General features: G+C 50.1%; 1 protein-coding gene across 2 annotated transcripts in view; it reads left to right on the forward strand.

Moving 5' to 3' along the window:
• The first annotated feature begins 4,862 nt into the window (after positions 1-4,862).
• The window catches only part of SEPTIN11 (septin 11), a 52,752-nt gene continuing 41,798 nt past the window's right edge, over positions 4,863-15,816 (forward strand). For both annotated transcript variants that reach the window (XM_054172549.1, XM_054172548.1), the window contains exon 1: positions 4,863-4,971. In XM_054172549.1, the coding sequence (XP_054028524.1) occupies positions 4,945-4,971 (27 nt within the window). In that variant the 5' untranslated portion in view covers positions 4,863-4,944. The remainder of the gene's footprint in view (positions 4,972-15,816) is intronic.

Below are 15,816 nucleotides of genomic sequence, written 5' to 3' on the forward strand. Positions count from 1 at the left end.
ACTCGGGGCCAGCCGGCTCTCGGTGCTCCGCCTCGGTGCTCGGTGCTGCACGTCGGTGTTTGGCGCTGCACCCAGGTGCGCGGCGGGGAACCCGCCTCCTGCCGCGCCAGGCCTCTCCGCCTCCTCCTCCTCCTCCTTCGCGGCCGGGCCTCCACCCCCGGTTGCCTTTGCCCGGGGTGACAGCCCGTGGAGCTGCGCGGCTGGGGTGGCGGAGGCGAGAAGCGGCAGCGGTAAAAGAGGGAAGCGGGGCAGAGTGGCTGGAGAGGTCTTGCGAGGTCTTGCGAGTGCTCTGAGAAGGGCCAGGCTAATTTGGTGGCAAAGACTACTTTGTCAGTCATCGTAGAAGCATAGAATTGTTTTGGTTGGAAACGATCGAGTCCCACCATCAACCTAAGAGCACCATGGCCATTAAGCCATGTCCCTAAGTGCCATGTCCACACATTTCTTGGACACCTCCAGGGATATGACTCCACCACCTCCTTGGGCAGCCTGTTCCAATGCCTGACCACTATTGCAGCAAAGAATTTTTGCTAATATCCAGTCATGGCAGGGAACAGACCAGAGATGATGAACACACATTCAAAGGCAAAAAATCTCCATGTGTGAAGAAAAAAACTCTTGAACAGTGAAGGTGGTGAAGGACTGGAGCACGTTGCTTGGAGAGGATGTGGTCTCCACTCTCAAGGATGTTTAAAGCTCTGCTGGCTGCAATCCTGCTTTGTGTGACCCCTCCTAAGCAGGTGCTGAACCAGATCATCCTCAGAGGTACTTTCCAGCCTGAACTGCCCTGTGACTTCAGGAAAGTGGCAATAAAGACACATGAATGTGCTGTGGGTCGGGGTGGCTGTGTGGGGTTGTACCAGGAGTGCCTGAAGTCAAATTAGATCTCCTGTCATCAATGTGTTCACTGTGTGGCTGAGATAGGCTGGCCACAGGTTGCTGGAGTGTGGATCTGAGGCTGCCCTGTGCTGCTAATGCTGTTGTCACAAGTGTGTACAGAGAGGGGTGAAACAGATCAGTGCCCCAGGGGGCAATATGCCCTGAATACCCCAAACAAGTGCCAGCCCAAGGAGTTTGGGGAGTGAACAGTGGGTGGAAAGTGAGGGACAGAGGGTATGCTGGTTTTCTGTCTTAAAGTCAGGGAACTGGGTAACACAGAGTCTGAAGATATCTTAATGTTCAGCCCCTGCAACACTTCCAAGAGTGGATGAGTGCAGTGGTGCTGCTCTCAGCTCAGTAAGCTACACTTTCGGCTGGCTGCCTCTGAACCCTTCCTTTCTGTCACAGGACTTTTATCTGTGTTTTTCAGGATAAATTGCCCTGTGGAACTGCAGGACTGCTAAACTGTAACCTCTGGGGTGGTGGGAGCAGCCAGAGAAAGAAACTGTCAAGTTTCTCAAAGTTACAGTTTAGGCAATGTATCACAGAACCCTTCCCGTGAGCCAAAGTTTGGGTTGCTTGAGTGGCACAGCAAGAAAAACTGCACTAGGTGCCCTGCCAGGTCTTGCTTTTGCTTTTCCCTGTGGTCTGTATCGTAGGAGAGTGTGGCTTCATCCTGTCAGTGGTGCTCATCTGAGTAGGGTGAGGGATAATGTTCGTATTTTATCCTTTTGCACATGCTTTTGGTGCAGCTCTTCAAGGCATAAATAGCTTTCTCCCTCTTCTTCTGATGGGCCCTGAATTGCAGTCAGAAACATGCTTGATATCAGCATGCTCTCAGCAGAAGCAGTAGAGATTAAATTAATGGAGCATAATGATATAATTGTGGTCACAGAAAAAAATGGAGGAGGGTAGATTAGGAAGATAAAAAATCCACCTAAATAACAGCGGCAAATGAAAGTGTGTTTTGGTTTAATAGACCAAGGCAGGAGGCTTTCCATGAAACGTTTTAATTTATACAACCTTGGAGGTACTGTTTTGCTTACTGTAAGCATGGGTTTGGCTACAAATATAGACGATGTCAACTCTCACCCCATAAACTGCTCTGGACGTTAGTGAAGCACACTCAGATAACAAGAGTGACTGCTGCAGTACCTGTAGGGCTGACACTGACACTCATGGCTGGTGCTTCTGCATTGCTGAGGTGGGAGAATCCTCCCTGAGCTTCTGCCGGTGAGAGGCGTCTCACTGACGGTCACCGCTGGCTTGGTAGCTCAGGTGGGGGCCATTAACAGAGCAGTTGGTTGTGACTGCTCACACCCTTTGTAAGCAGAAGCAGAGGTCTGCTGAAAGAGCAGCTCCTGTTGACTCAGAGGCAGACCAAATGCTGGTAGTCTCTCTCCTCACAGCCTGAGCTCCAAATCACATTTTGGGATTAAGGGGGTGTCATGCTTCATGCAGGCGAGTGGGAGGGCAGCTCTGCTACCTGGAGCTGTTTCATTGTCTGCTAAGGGGTTTAAAAAGGCTCTTGATTGCCTTTAGGATTTACCCTCTCTGCAGATTGGTCACTTTGGTTGTGGGTAGGAGTCTCCAGAATGGCTAAATTTCTCCTGGTCTCACCCTCTCTGGGAGTTCTGGACGAGGCAGGTCTCATGATTCTGTGTGGAATTTCAGTAAGTTATGAGTCGTGCTCATCACAAAGTGAAGGCAGAATCAAGCGTTACTTAAGCATTTAAAACACAATAAGCCCAGCGCTAAGCCTTGTATCTTTCTGTTGTTGTGTATAGTTGTGCATGAGGATGTTGCCTTTAAGGAATGTTTGTTTTCAGAAAGGAGGATAAATTCACCCAAGCTCTGGGGCTGCTCCTGTGTTTACTCTCCCCATGTGGTCTGACCAATTGCCCCACAGATGATACAAAAGGTTACTGAAGCATTGTGGTGCTGTATCTATAAAATGATGGAAAACAACTCTGGTAAAACAGGAACAGTCCCTGCAGGGGCTCCAGGATGAGGGACTCCCAATGCCCTCTGTGTGGACACCCATTTGGTACAAGCAGTTGTGAAATTCCTAGGACCAAGGAGTCTGCTTCTTTTCATTGAACAGTGAGAATGCAAGGAGCTATGCCAGCTGAGATCTAGAAAGATCACCAAACTTTTCTTTGTCTTGATATGTTTCCTCCTCTCTTTCAGCGTGAACCCAGGAAGGTCTGCATGCAGGAGGGCCACAGAGGGAAGGTGGCCACAGCTCTCCCAGCTTCAGGCCAAGGAAGGACACAGTGAGTCACACCAGGGTTTTGCTAAACATGGAAGATCTTTGTGTCCTTTAAGTTGTGCTGATGAAGGAGTATCGTGCATGCCTTTAATTCAGACAAGGGGAAGCTGTCTCTGCCTCACCCACAGGTGTAATGAAGGCAACTCTTTAGATATGATCATCAGGTTTCCACCAGAGGCTGCACTGGTCCGAGCACATTTCCCAGTACAGGCACACTCAGCACCTCCTCACCTGGAGCTGTGCATGTGGGAGGAATTTGCCACAAGAGCAAGAACATAAGTCTAATATAACAGCCTCCCTAGTAATGCTTAACCCATTAGTGTAGTAAAAGCACCACACCAACCATGCTTGCAAAACGTTCCTGAGACAGCCTCCATGAGGGCTTTTGGTACTGCAACTTTGCTAATAGTGGCTGCAGCTGTGCCCAATGAAGAGCTTCTGCCCCAGGTGCAAACCCTCAACTTCAGGCAGTGCTCCTGGGCTTCCTTCCCTTCCTGTTCAGTCTGGGGGCTGTGGGAGCAGGTGTGGGTGATCACTCTTAAACGCCATCTTCTCAGTCCTGCAAAACATGGAGGAAGTGCCTGGACTACAAACAGCACTGTCTCTCCTGATGTGGTACAGAAACAGCTTTTAGAGTGAAGAGTTAACAGCTCCAGGCTGAAGGGGGTGCGAATGGTGAGTGTACCACTGAGGTCCAGTTGCTTACTACCCTGGGTGATTTACTTGTCAGAGGTGCTCTTGGCTTCTATCCTTTTGGCTTTTTTTCCTGTTTGGATTCTGTGGGTGTTCATCAGCTCTGATATGGCTCAGCAGTTCATGTGTGGGGCAAATTGGTTCTCTGGTTTTTGGTAGCCTTTTGGGGTTTTATGTGTTGAGGACCATTGCAGGATCCAACCCAGCAGGTCCTTCCTTTGTTGCTGTCTTGGTTGAAAGACTTGAGAGTGGGTGTGTTGAATTTAGCCCTAAGATTCCTACCTTTCCATGTAAAGGGGAATCATTGTGCCATCTGGAGCAGCATCCTGGCAATTACTGGAGTGGGAGAGCAGCTGGCCACTATGGCTATTGGTTGGAATTCCTAGTTTGCTTATAAGCAGAGTAGAGCCAGGAGGAGAGGTGAGCTCAGAGGAACAGGAGAAATAAGGTGCCTGATTTTTGTCTCCTGTCTCATTACATAAGAGTATCTATTTGACAAATCCTCATCTGCCTTCTTAACCAAACTGGTTGCAGGAGGGCTTTGATGGTTGCTCCCTTGGCCATCTCTTCTAGTGGGAGGTGGCCACGGCAGCGGGGGTGGAACTAGATGATCTTTAAGGTCCCTTCCGACCCAAACCGTTCTATGATTCTGCAAGGGAGCAGGCAGGGTATCTGCTCTCAGCCCCCCATCGCAGCGGGGCTGCCAGAGTTGGAGAGAGGGACCCTTTCAGACGAAGGGGACGGGTGTCAGCGGCCAGCAGCTCCCCCTCCCCAGACCAGCCGGGCAGAGCAGCGCGTCCCCTCACCGGGGGGCTGCAGTTACTGCTGGGGGCTGCCTGCGCTCCTGGCGCAGCTTCCCCGTGGCTCCAGGTTCTTTTCAGGGTTCCTCGAGCTGCAGCGGGGCCACAGCCAGCCGGGGCGGTGCCTGCCGCCCGCCCGCGCTCCGCGGCGGCCCCGGGGGAGGGCCGGGGGGGTCCCGCCTCGCCGCCCGGCCCCTTTGCATTGCGCATGGGCCCTCCCCGCCGGGTGGCCATGTTGCAGTCCTAGCAGGCAGCGCAGAGCGGGCGGCGGCGGGCCGGGAGCGCACAGACTGCAGCGCCATGGCCGTGGCCGTGGGCAGACCGGCGGTGGGTCCGGCGGCGGGGAGAGGCGCCGGGGGCTTGCGGCGCCAGGAGAAGCGGGGGGGCGTGCAAAATAGTGCAAAGCGGTGGCAGGGTTGAGGTGCTGGGTTTGAATTGCTCCAGTACGGCGGCGTGCGGTGCAGGGGTGCATCTCCGGGGATGCCGTGCCGGGGCTCGGAGAGTGCAGTGCCCGCGGAGGGCAGCGGGGATGCGGCGTGGGAAGGGTCGGTGGGCTCGCCTCGCCGCCGCCTGTGCCCTTTCTTGGGGCCAGGAAAGGGGGTGTGGGGGGCCCGCGCAAAACTTTTTCACCCCGTTATGGGGCCGTGGCTCTTTGTTGCGGCGGGGCCGAGCCGGGCCCGGCTCCGGGCAGCTTCTCCCGGAGTCCTTCGCTTGGAGCTGCCCTGGGCAGCGGGGACACACCGCGAGTGTTCCCCGGGCTGCTGCTGCCGGGACTGCGGCCGGCTCGGTGACTTGCCGCGAGTGTTCTGCACCGCCGGTTCCCATGAATGGGAACGTTTGGGAGCGGAGAGGGCTGTGCCTTGGCCAGAGGGACAGCTACGGGAGTGCCCGCACTCCCTCGGGAGAGACTTTGGGCGCTCGGTACAGGCATGAAAATCCCGGCGTGAAAGGCTTCCGAGGGGCACGCGTGGTTGGCATCCTCTAGCGTGACCGTTTCTCTGGGGATGTGATTTCTCATTCACGTTGAGAAAGACAAAAGGTTTCCTCTTTACAGAGAGAAAGAAGGGGAAAAAAGCAAACCCCAAACCACAAAAACTAACAGATGCTGTTCCCGAAAAAACCCGCCAAGGTCTCTCTGGCATCGAGCTTGCAGAAGCGTGAATGAAACTCACCGTGACCAGCCTGAATGCACTTTTGTGTATCGGCCGGGGGAGGGAGAGAGATTTGATCGACTTCCCAGTAACTTTTCCCGTGCTTGCGAGTAAAACAGATGTTGTCCATGAGCGGGGGCCTTAAATGCGGCTCCTTCTCATAGTAGGAAGATGGTCTGTGTTCAAGATGTGACCGGGATGAGACAGTTTCTTTTTGTTTTGTGCCTATGGATCTGCAGGGCTGTATGTTTCCTCTGATGTGGCAAAGCAAGTGTGTGAAGGTGGGGTTATTGGCGTTACTGGAGGTGGGGAAAGTTATGCTTCCAAACAAAACAGGAGCTGATGTTTGTCAGCAGAATACCTGTAAATGATACTATCTGTGTATAAAGCTGCTTCTGAAACGATTCCTTGATCTCAGGGTCTGAAATGTGCATGAAAATTGAAGTTAGCCTCTTGTGAGAAGATGCCTTGAGATCAGGATTTTGAGCTGGTTTTTAGGGCAGGCTGGAGTCGAGCAGAGACGTTTGCTTTGTGTGGGGTGACAGCTTCACGACACAGGCTTAGGAACATGGCTTTATGCAAGATGGGATTGCAGTTTGATTTTTGTGTATGCATTCTGCTTCATTTCTCTGACATTAAACTGATGCCACTGCTCAGCCTCACACAGTTTTGATAATCCACAAACAATCCCAAAACAGCACTCACAGAGGGTTTTGCACCAGTTAAACCGGGTTCATGTCTCTGTGCCCCAGCGTCCAGTCCGAGGGGACTTGGCTGCAGAATGAAGCATCCCTCATTGTGCAAAGCATGTGCCTGCGGGAAGGGAGGGATGAGGGCACTTGGCTGCCTCCTCAGCAGCAGACCCACCAGAACCAATCTCCAGAACTGGTGCTTTTTGGAGAAGAGAACTGTTTTATCTTGAGGTGATAAGAGAAGAAAGGCTGGTGGGCTGGCATTCAGTAGATGTTGGGGGTGTTTTGTCTCTGATGCCTTCTTATCTAATCCCCTCTGCTTCCACTTTGCATGCTGCTCCTGTGTGGCTAGGGAGTGTGTGGGGGGGGAGTTTGGAGAGATAGTTAATTAAACAGTAGAGCATGGCAAGGTGGTTGAAGGTTTGCTTATCAAGCTTTTAACAGAATCTTATTTTATGAAAGCCCTGAGTTGTTCCCTTGTTAGACAGGGCATGGGGTAGAAGGAAAGGCAGGAGGAAAGAAAAGGAATGAAACTAAAAGCGAGTCAGTTTGACTTAAAACTATGATAACATTCCTGAGTCACAACCTTTTAGGTCCTGGCAGGAAATGACATTATGTTAATTGTAAAAGCATGCATAGAAAAGAGCTGGAGCTAGCTGCTCTGAAGTGTCTGTGCTTAATTGTGGCAGAGCAGGGCGTGTTGTGGTGGGCTGGGTGGCTTTTGTTTTCAGGCCCCGATCCCACAGATGTGAAGGCACATGTGTAATGCACTGCCTCTAATTTCGTTTGACTTAAGAGAGCCTGAGCATGGTATGTAAATGTAAAGGCATGCATAAGCACAGCACTGGCAGAAGTGGTGCTGGGAGCTGCCACGGGACCTCTCAGCTGATGAAAGCCATGCATATGCCTAAACATATGCATCAGGGTGGAAGGATGCATATGGTCATGTGGGCTCAGATAAGCCACTTGCAGTCTGGAAACTGTTGAGATGTGTTAGATAGGGCACCCCCATCCTCCTCCAGAGTTAATTCCCAGCATCTTAGAATCATAGAATGCATAGACTCTTGACCACTGCTGGATGGCTTCTCAGTAGTTCAGAGCATGGAAGAGGGCTCTGGCCTCCCAACCCTTCTCTTTGTCTGTCCTAAATGTATGCAGAATCATAGCTTGCTCTAGTTCAAGAAACAAACCTGATGTGTACTTCTCTCCAAGCCGAACAAACTGATGGGAAATGAAGCTAGAATACAAATTTTAGATGGGAACCATGGGAAAAATCTTATCTGAAAGATTAAAACAGCACAATGTCTTCTTCCATCTGTGTTAAAAATACTTGATGATGAGAGACTGGCAGTTTCCATGGAGGGGAGGGAATGAGAGACAAGAAGGTAGAGGGGGGCTGATGAAGCTGAGGGCTTGATGTGCTTTGTCTCCAAGCAGCAGATCTACTGGCACCCACTAGGCTCAGCAAGAGCAGAGGGGCAGTGCTCTTGGAAACCACATCTACATGTGTCAGTGGGTGGAGCAGGGCCACCATGACCACTGATTTTAGACAAGAAGATGAGCACTAAGAAAGGGGATACACCCTTGCCTCTGAGGGTGTTTCTCTGTTCCTGTTGGCTGAGTGTCTGGTGGTCTTCAGGGGCAAAAGTACAACTGAGTGGGAAAAAAGCTGTTGCAAGTGAAGAGCAGAGAGAGGTTGAGGGAGGAGGCAGGTTGGGACTGGACCCAAGGAGTAGATGGTATCCTCCAGGCACAGGGCAGCAGTGCCCTGGCTACTCTGAGGCAGCTGAGATTGTTTAGCCTGAGAAGGAGACTGAGAGGAGACCTTATAGCTCTCTACTGCTACCTGAAAGGAGGTTGAAGTGAGGCTGGTGTTGGTCTCTTCTCCCAAGTAACTTACAAGACAAGAGGAAATGGCCTCAGGGTGCACCAGGAGAGTTTTAGGTTGGATATCAGGGGGAAAAAAAATCCTTTTCTGCAAGAGTGGTCAGGCATTGGAACTGGCTGCCCAGGGAGGAGGTGGAGTCACTGTCCCTGAAGGTGTTGAAGAAATGAGCAGATGGGGCACTTGAGGTTGTGGTCTAGTGGTCATGGAGGTGTTGGGTAGAAGGTTGGCCTTGATGGTCTTCAAGATCATTTCCAATCTTAACGATTCTATGATTCCCAAGGCTGAGCTGCCTCTGCCATCAAGTATACTCCTGGGAGCATCACAGGGGTGCAAACTCTCCTTCCAATGAACGTGGTCATGTTGTGGGCTCGGGTGGCAGCACTGGGGCTGCTGAGATGGCCAGGGCCGTAGGTTTGACTTCTTGCCTGTTTTCAGCTGCATAGTGTGGCTTTTTGTGCCTAGGCTGGCTCAGCTGCCGTGCCAGGGAAGCAGCCCTGGGCGGTGCACACAGGGCTGTAATTTAGTTTGTGAACTCTTCATTTCCTTTACTCACCTCGGTGCCTTGTTTGCAGTAGGAAATTCCTTCAGACAATTCTTGTTTCTCCCCTCCATGCTAACAATGGTGGGAACCTGCTGCCTCCTTGCCTTGGTTGTGGGGTTGGTTACGTGTCCAGCCCACCATGAGCACAGGGCCTCTGGCTTTTCCAGCGTGAAATGAGCTGACCTGAACTCAGGATCTGATGGAGAGACTTGGAAAAATCTTTATTTTGTGTAGATGAGGTCATGGGGAATCAATTTCAGTGTCTGGTAGGGCCTCTGAAATAATGATGGGGATTGATTAAGTAAGCAGCATGAATCTGAGAAGTAAAATATTTACTCAGAGCGGAGGCATGGTTTATACGTCCCCTTCCCACCCCTGCAGCCCCTGAGAGAGATGCCTTTACTGGCTGGCTGCCCACTCTGGAGCCATTTGAGGGTTGTCACTTCTTTTGTGCCCTTGGTGTGCCTTTGCCTCTCGAGGTGAAGCAGGAGCCTGGCCGCGAGGCTCCTCCGAGCTCGTGGTGTGCTTTGCAGGGGACATGCCAAAGGGACAGGGTCTTCTGTTGGCTTGGCAAGTGTTTCTGCCTTGTCCAGCCTCTTTGCTGGTTTGGTTGGGCTCTGAGCTTCAGCCCCATGAGCTACAGTGAGTCTGTAGAAAAGAGTGAAGCAGTTTCAGGTTAGAACAGTTGGGAGCAAGCAGGTGATTTAAAAAGAAGCCAGAAAAGCTCCCCCCCAGCTGAAGCTTTTTTTTAGGTATGCTCTCTAGCTGCCTTTGCTTCCAGCTCCATGAACTGCTCTCCAGCCTGCTGTCATGAGTGATGTGTAATGATGGCTCGGACAAACACCCTGGTGCTGGCAGCATTCAGCGTTAATGCTGCTGAGAATGCTCCAGAGCAGAGTCAGAAAACCAAGTTTAGGCTCTTCCTGTGTTAGGTAAGAGCAGCACTAACACAAATCTACCCTAAATGTTCTTTCTCCTCCTGAGTACTCTTTGCTGTGTGGGATGCATTCAGAGAGGTGGGAATAAGAGGATGCTCTATTTGGCTGCTTCTGGTGCCTTTTCCCCTCTGCACCATGGTGCCTGGTTCAGACATGTGGGCCAGGCTTTAGAGAAGTCCCCAGCGCTGTTCTCATCCACATCTTGGGCAGATGTGATTGGCATGGGTGTAGGCAAGACCCCCTTGGCCTTCATAGATTCATAGAATGGTTTGGGTTTGAAGGGACCTTAAAGATCATCTAGTTCCAGCCCACTTCCACTAGACCAGGTTGCTCAAGGCTTCATCCAACCTGGCCTTGAGCACTTTCAGGGAGGGAGCATCCATAACCTCTCTGGGCATCCTGTCCCAGTGTCTCACCACCCTTGCTGCTGAGACTAGAGATTAGGAAGAAATTCTCAATCTCCCCTCCTCCAGTTTCAATCCATTCCCTCTTGTCTCCTTGCAGGAGGCAGTGGAGAAAGAGCCATGGGAAGGAGAAGCTCCTTGTGTTTTTCCACTAGGAATGCCCAGCCCTTCTGCAAGCTTTTTCTGTCTGCCCTCTGCTCATCCAATACACGTGGTGCCCACCGCTGGCATGAGGCTGTCCAAAGGCTTGCTCTTGCACTTGGACAGTTACATTGCTGAGCTCTGCAATCCAGAAGTCTTGAGCTATCTTTGGGACTCCATACTTAAAAATCCCCACTGAGCCTGTGTTTAGAGAAGTGGCTGAGTAGCTTCAGGGTCTGAATTTGCAATTAGAGCTTTTGAAGCTGCTGAAAATATGGAGGAGCTGAATATTTTTCTTGCAGGCTCAGGCGTTTTGTTTTCTTTAGTAGCATCCCACGTAGGGTGATGGCGAAGAGCAGACTACTACTGTGTTTTATAGCTTTTCTTGCTTGTGGTGTTCCATCTCATCCTATAGCTCCTTTTAGATCTATTCTCTAATTGGATTTTCTGCTATAGGTTCTGCATCCCAGAGTTATTTTCAGCTGGGATCTAGCTGCTGGAAATATGTTATTGAAGTGCTGTGAGTTCTTTATTTACCAGCTCTGGTCACGAATATTTGGCACAAGCTAATAGACAAGGACTTGTTTTGGAAACACTTTGGGTTTGCCACAGATGTTGCTGCTTTGCCAGTAGCTCTTGAGAACCCATCCCTGTGACTTGTTCCTGGAATTCTTGTGTACTTCATTCAGGAATTGCATTAACCTCTCATGTGATGCAAGTGGAAGAGCAGAAATGGTGTTTTGAATCCTGAGAGAGATCTTTGTAGATGACTTGCAGGACGGTTTGGGGCTGTCTGTGGGTCTGGAGGGCTTGTGCAGAGTCTGGGTGTTTCACCAGGAGTTAACAGAGCAACATACAATGTTCTGTGGAAGCATTGGCCAGATGTGTTGGAAGCACTGAGCATGCAGAATGCTTTGCTTAAGCACATTAACATGGCTTGAATTAGGTTTCTGACAATCTGGTGTTCTCTGTAAAGAAAGTTAAGGTGGGAGAGGAGCATGTTTGGTAGAGGGCTTGGCTTGTTCAGTGACAGCCTGAACTTGTTCCCCTCTTCCACGGGGCAGCACAGCCACAGATTCACAGTGAAAGTAGGAGAGCACAAACTGCGGCAAAGATCCAGTTGCAAGCCTGCTGCTCTTCTTTCAGATGGAGGCTCCCACTTGTAGCCACAGCCAGATCTCTCTGTTTAGAAGCACACAAATCATCTCCTTTCACTCCATGTGAAAACCCATCTCCTCCCAGTCTGAGTCAGCCTGAGATCTTCTGGCAGCTTTCAGATGAATGACTAGCAGGGTGACAGTCCTGGCTTGGTTTTTCCAGGCCAAAATTTGGCAGGCAACAGCCTAGCTTGGAAATAAGAAGTTTGCAACCTGGAAAGGTGAAAGTGTGTGGTTATCACAAACACTTTTCTTGGCATTTCTGTGCACTGATGTGGATAACCTCACATCCTCCTGCTGTGTGGTGGGAAGTGTGCAGGGCTGCCAACGAAGAGGTTGTGTATACACGTAGTTGGATTTTCCTTTTCTTGCTTCACAGGATCACGAAGGTTGGAAGAGACCTCAAAGATCATCAAGTCCAAATTGTCACCACAGACCCCATGACTAAACCATGGCACCAAGTGCCACATCCAATCCCTTCTTGAGCACCTGCAGGGATGGTGACTCCACCACCTCCCTGGGCAGCCCATTCCAATGGCTAACAACTCTCTCTGGGAAGAACTTCCTCCTCACCTCCAGCCTGAACTTCCCCTGGCACAGCTTGAGACTGTGTCCTCTTGTTCTGGTGCTGGTTGCTTGAGAGAAGAGACCAACCCCTTCCTGGCTACAACCTCCCTTCAGGTAGTTGTAGACAGCAATAAGGTCTCCCCTGAGCCTCCTTTTCTCCAGGCTAAACAACCCCAGCTCCCTCAAGGTCTCTCCCCAGCCTTGTTGCCCTTCTCTGGACACGTTCAAGTGTCTCAATGTCCTTCTTAAACTGAGGAGCCCGTTCTCTATTGTCTTGTTTTGTGTTCATTGATGGAACTGAGTTTCTTGGCTATGTGCAGAATGAACTTAGCAGCAGCATGGCTAATGATATTTCAGTAGTCTTTGGTTTTGTTCCTAGTTTGAGATGTTGAGACTGATGTTTTCAGAATTAAATTACTCCTTCATTCTCAGCTTTTATGGCTGAAAGATTAGGTCAGCATACTGTGAGCAGGTATCTTGCTAGCAGTGATTACAAGGCTTAACACAGCCATCTGGGACTGAACATATGCACGGTCCTCAAATCTTCATGTCGAGACCCCAAGAGGAGCAGGGATTTTGCTGGATCGTCTGGTGACTTGCTCTAGTGGTAAATCACATCACTTCAGCACCACACACATCCCCTGCCTGCTGCTTCTTCCTCCTCCAAATCTGTTTCACGTCCAGGTTGAGCCCCTGCAGGTCCCATTGTGCTTTTTCTTTCTTGAGTCAGTCACAGGGCTCTGCACTCTGACATGTTTTGCCTGTGTAAGCACAAAGGTGTGGAGAACGGGGGGAGGGGGAGAAGTGATTGGTGTTTTCACGAGTCCTGTGTCAGGCTTTTATCTGTAAAGCTTTCCCTAGCTGTGGCCAAGTAACTCACCTTGTTCTTAACAAAAGAACCAAGATTCAACAATTATGCCTTTGTTAGCTTCTGGGATCAGAAGAGTGAGATTTCTTAATTACATTTGAGAGTGCTTTAGTTAATTTCTGTATGTCCTGTGCCATTTCCGAGGCAGGAAAAATCCTGAATGCCTTTAAATGAATTCTTTTTCTGCCACAAAGTATCTTTTATCACAGAAAATGCCAAGCTAGACTCATTCTGTTTCATCTAGCTCATTAATATTGAATATGTTAGCACTTTGATACGGCAACTGAAGCAAAGCAGGGGATTTCAGCTAATATCTGACAACAGCAGGCTGAGATTAAATGGCATCTGAGTGTGATCCTCTGGATAGAAAGTAATTGGCATTTTCCAGCAGCATTTGACCTAATTTGTGGGGTGGTTTGTGTGTGTGTTTTGCTTTTTTTTTTTTTCTTTTTTGCTTCCCCTTCTCCCTCTGCCCCCTCAAATCTGTCTTCAGAGGTTGGTTAGTCATCAGGATTTCTGAGCCTTCAGCCTGCTTTTGGGAAGGTCATAGAATTGTTTTGGTTGGAAGAGACCTCTAAGATCATTGAGTTCAACCTAAAACTACTGTGGCCATTAAACCGTGTCCCAAACCTGGTCCTTGGTGCTGGTCAATCCTCTGGGCACCTTTTGGGGTGAAAGGTGCTAAGTATCTTTGGGGAGCAGGTTTTTGGGAGCCTGAGGGTGCTCTGCTGGTCAGTTGCAAGGCTGATGTACAATGGATTCCCATAGGGACCTGAGGTGAGAAGGGTTAGAGGGTGCTGTGTTGACTGTGCCAGGCCCATTTTAGAAGCTGTGAAATGAGTTCCTGGCCAGATTCTGCAGGCAGCCTTCTTTCCCAGCTTTGTGTGAGCTCTTGCAGAGCATTCCTGCCTTCCTCATAAGTCTGAGTCTTGTGGAGAAGGGGAAGGTTTTGGTGACAGCAACACAAGCCCTTGGTGTCCAGTGGAGCTGGAAAGCGGCACCGGTCTTGGGAGCTGCTTTATGCTGCATGTCAGTTGCTGCTTTGGCCTTGGGGCAGCCCTTCAGCAAGGCAGTGGACAGACCCTTCCTGATGCCGTGAGTTACAAAGAAGCTGGGCTGACAGTTGGAAATGAAAGACCTCTTGACAAAGTGCCTTCCGCTCTGGGATGTGCAGTTGATGGTCACTGAACAATTGGAATGATTTAGTTTGATTTCTGATCTATAATTGCCAAGAAGTAGTAGTGTCAGGGGACCTTGGGCTTTGTGTTTCCAGGTAGCTGAATATTCATCCTACTGGAAATCACTTTTGCTCTTCAGCATATGGAGTTATGCACTTGTTCATCAGACCATTAATTACAGAAGCCACTTGGGATTAGGGCTTGTGTGGCTCGTATGCTGCAAGTGTTTCAGCTCCTGGTGTGCTGGGGGGGGTCTTGGGCAAATGACTTCATTTTGGTACAGGCTTTGCTTTCTCCCTGTGTAAAGCAGATGCAAATTCCCTTGTTTTGTAAGGTGCAAAGCTGTGATTGGTGAATTATCATCACTAAGGTGCTAGAGAGTGTCCAGAGAAGGGCAAAGCTGGTGAAGGTTCTGGAGAACAGGTCTGGTGAGGAGCAGCTGAAGGACCTGGGTTTTAGTGTGGAGAAGAGGAGGCTGAAGGGAGACCTCATTGCACTCTACAACTCCCTGAGAGAAGGTTGCAGTGAGCTGGGGGTTGGTCTCTTCTCCCTAGTAGCAAGAGATGGAAGGAGAGGAACTGGCCTGAAAATGTGTCTGGGGAGGGTTAGGTTAGAGATGAGGACAAGTGTGTTTTGCTGTGAGAATGGCCAGGGATTGGAACAGGCTGCCCAGGGAGGTGGTGGAGTCCCTATTCCCAGAGGTGTTCCAGAACTGTGTGGCCATGGTTTCATTGCCATGGTGGTGTTAGGTTGAAGGCTAGACTGGATGATCTTGGAGGTCTCTTCCAACCAAAGCAATTCTATGATTCTCTGACTATGGTCACCTTTCCACACCTAGCCCTAGTGCACCCTGTGGCACGGAAACAGTGCCAGGCTGATGTGTTTCACTAAACCCCCTCTCATGGAAATAACCATTCAAATAGGAGAATATGCAAGTGATGTTTTCAAGGAGATTTAGGGAGTAGTTTCACTAGGGAAGAAGGGTTTGAAAGTGAGCTGTGGGAGTAACTCCCTTGACCTTGTTTCCCCTGGTTTACGTAAATGCAATTGAGGGCAATTTTCACATAGAACATTCCTAAGCCATGGTGAGTTTCTCTGTTGCAGGCCAAAAGCACTTAGACATCAAAGCCAGAGGTGTTTTGGTTTTGTTGTTTAAACAAAAACATGATTTGATGCTGTGGTGTGACTGCTGTCTGCTCCTGAACGCAGCTACGTTTCCCCCGGGTTTGGCCTCGCCAGCACTGCAGCTCACAGAAGAGCTTTTGCCATGGGATGTGCATTACTTGGGGGTTGAGATCACCTCAGGAAAGCTGCTTTTTTTTATAGCCTAACCAAGCAACCTGCATCCTTCCAGTGGGATGAGCCAGAAAGGCAGAAGTATAAATCCAGGCAGGCTTGCATGCAATGAAGGGAAATAGAAGGCTCACACAGGCTGAGCATTGGTCAATGGTCAAAGTTTCTGGCATGCCATAGAATGCAGAATACTGCTTTACCCTATGTAAAATACACAGTGAGGAGTCCTAAGAGAAGAGCATGCAGATGTTGTCCCCAGCTGCAATGACTGTACTAAACTGGTCTTTCTGGGTGTCCTGACATACCTTGGCAATTGAAAGCTGGCCAGGGCAGGGGGCCTGAGTTGGTGCTGTG

This window comes from Dryobates pubescens, chromosome 24 (assembly GCF_014839835.1).
Source record: "Dryobates pubescens isolate bDryPub1 chromosome 24, bDryPub1.pri, whole genome shotgun sequence".
Taxonomy (NCBI): Eukaryota; Metazoa; Chordata; class Aves; order Piciformes; family Picidae; genus Dryobates; species Dryobates pubescens.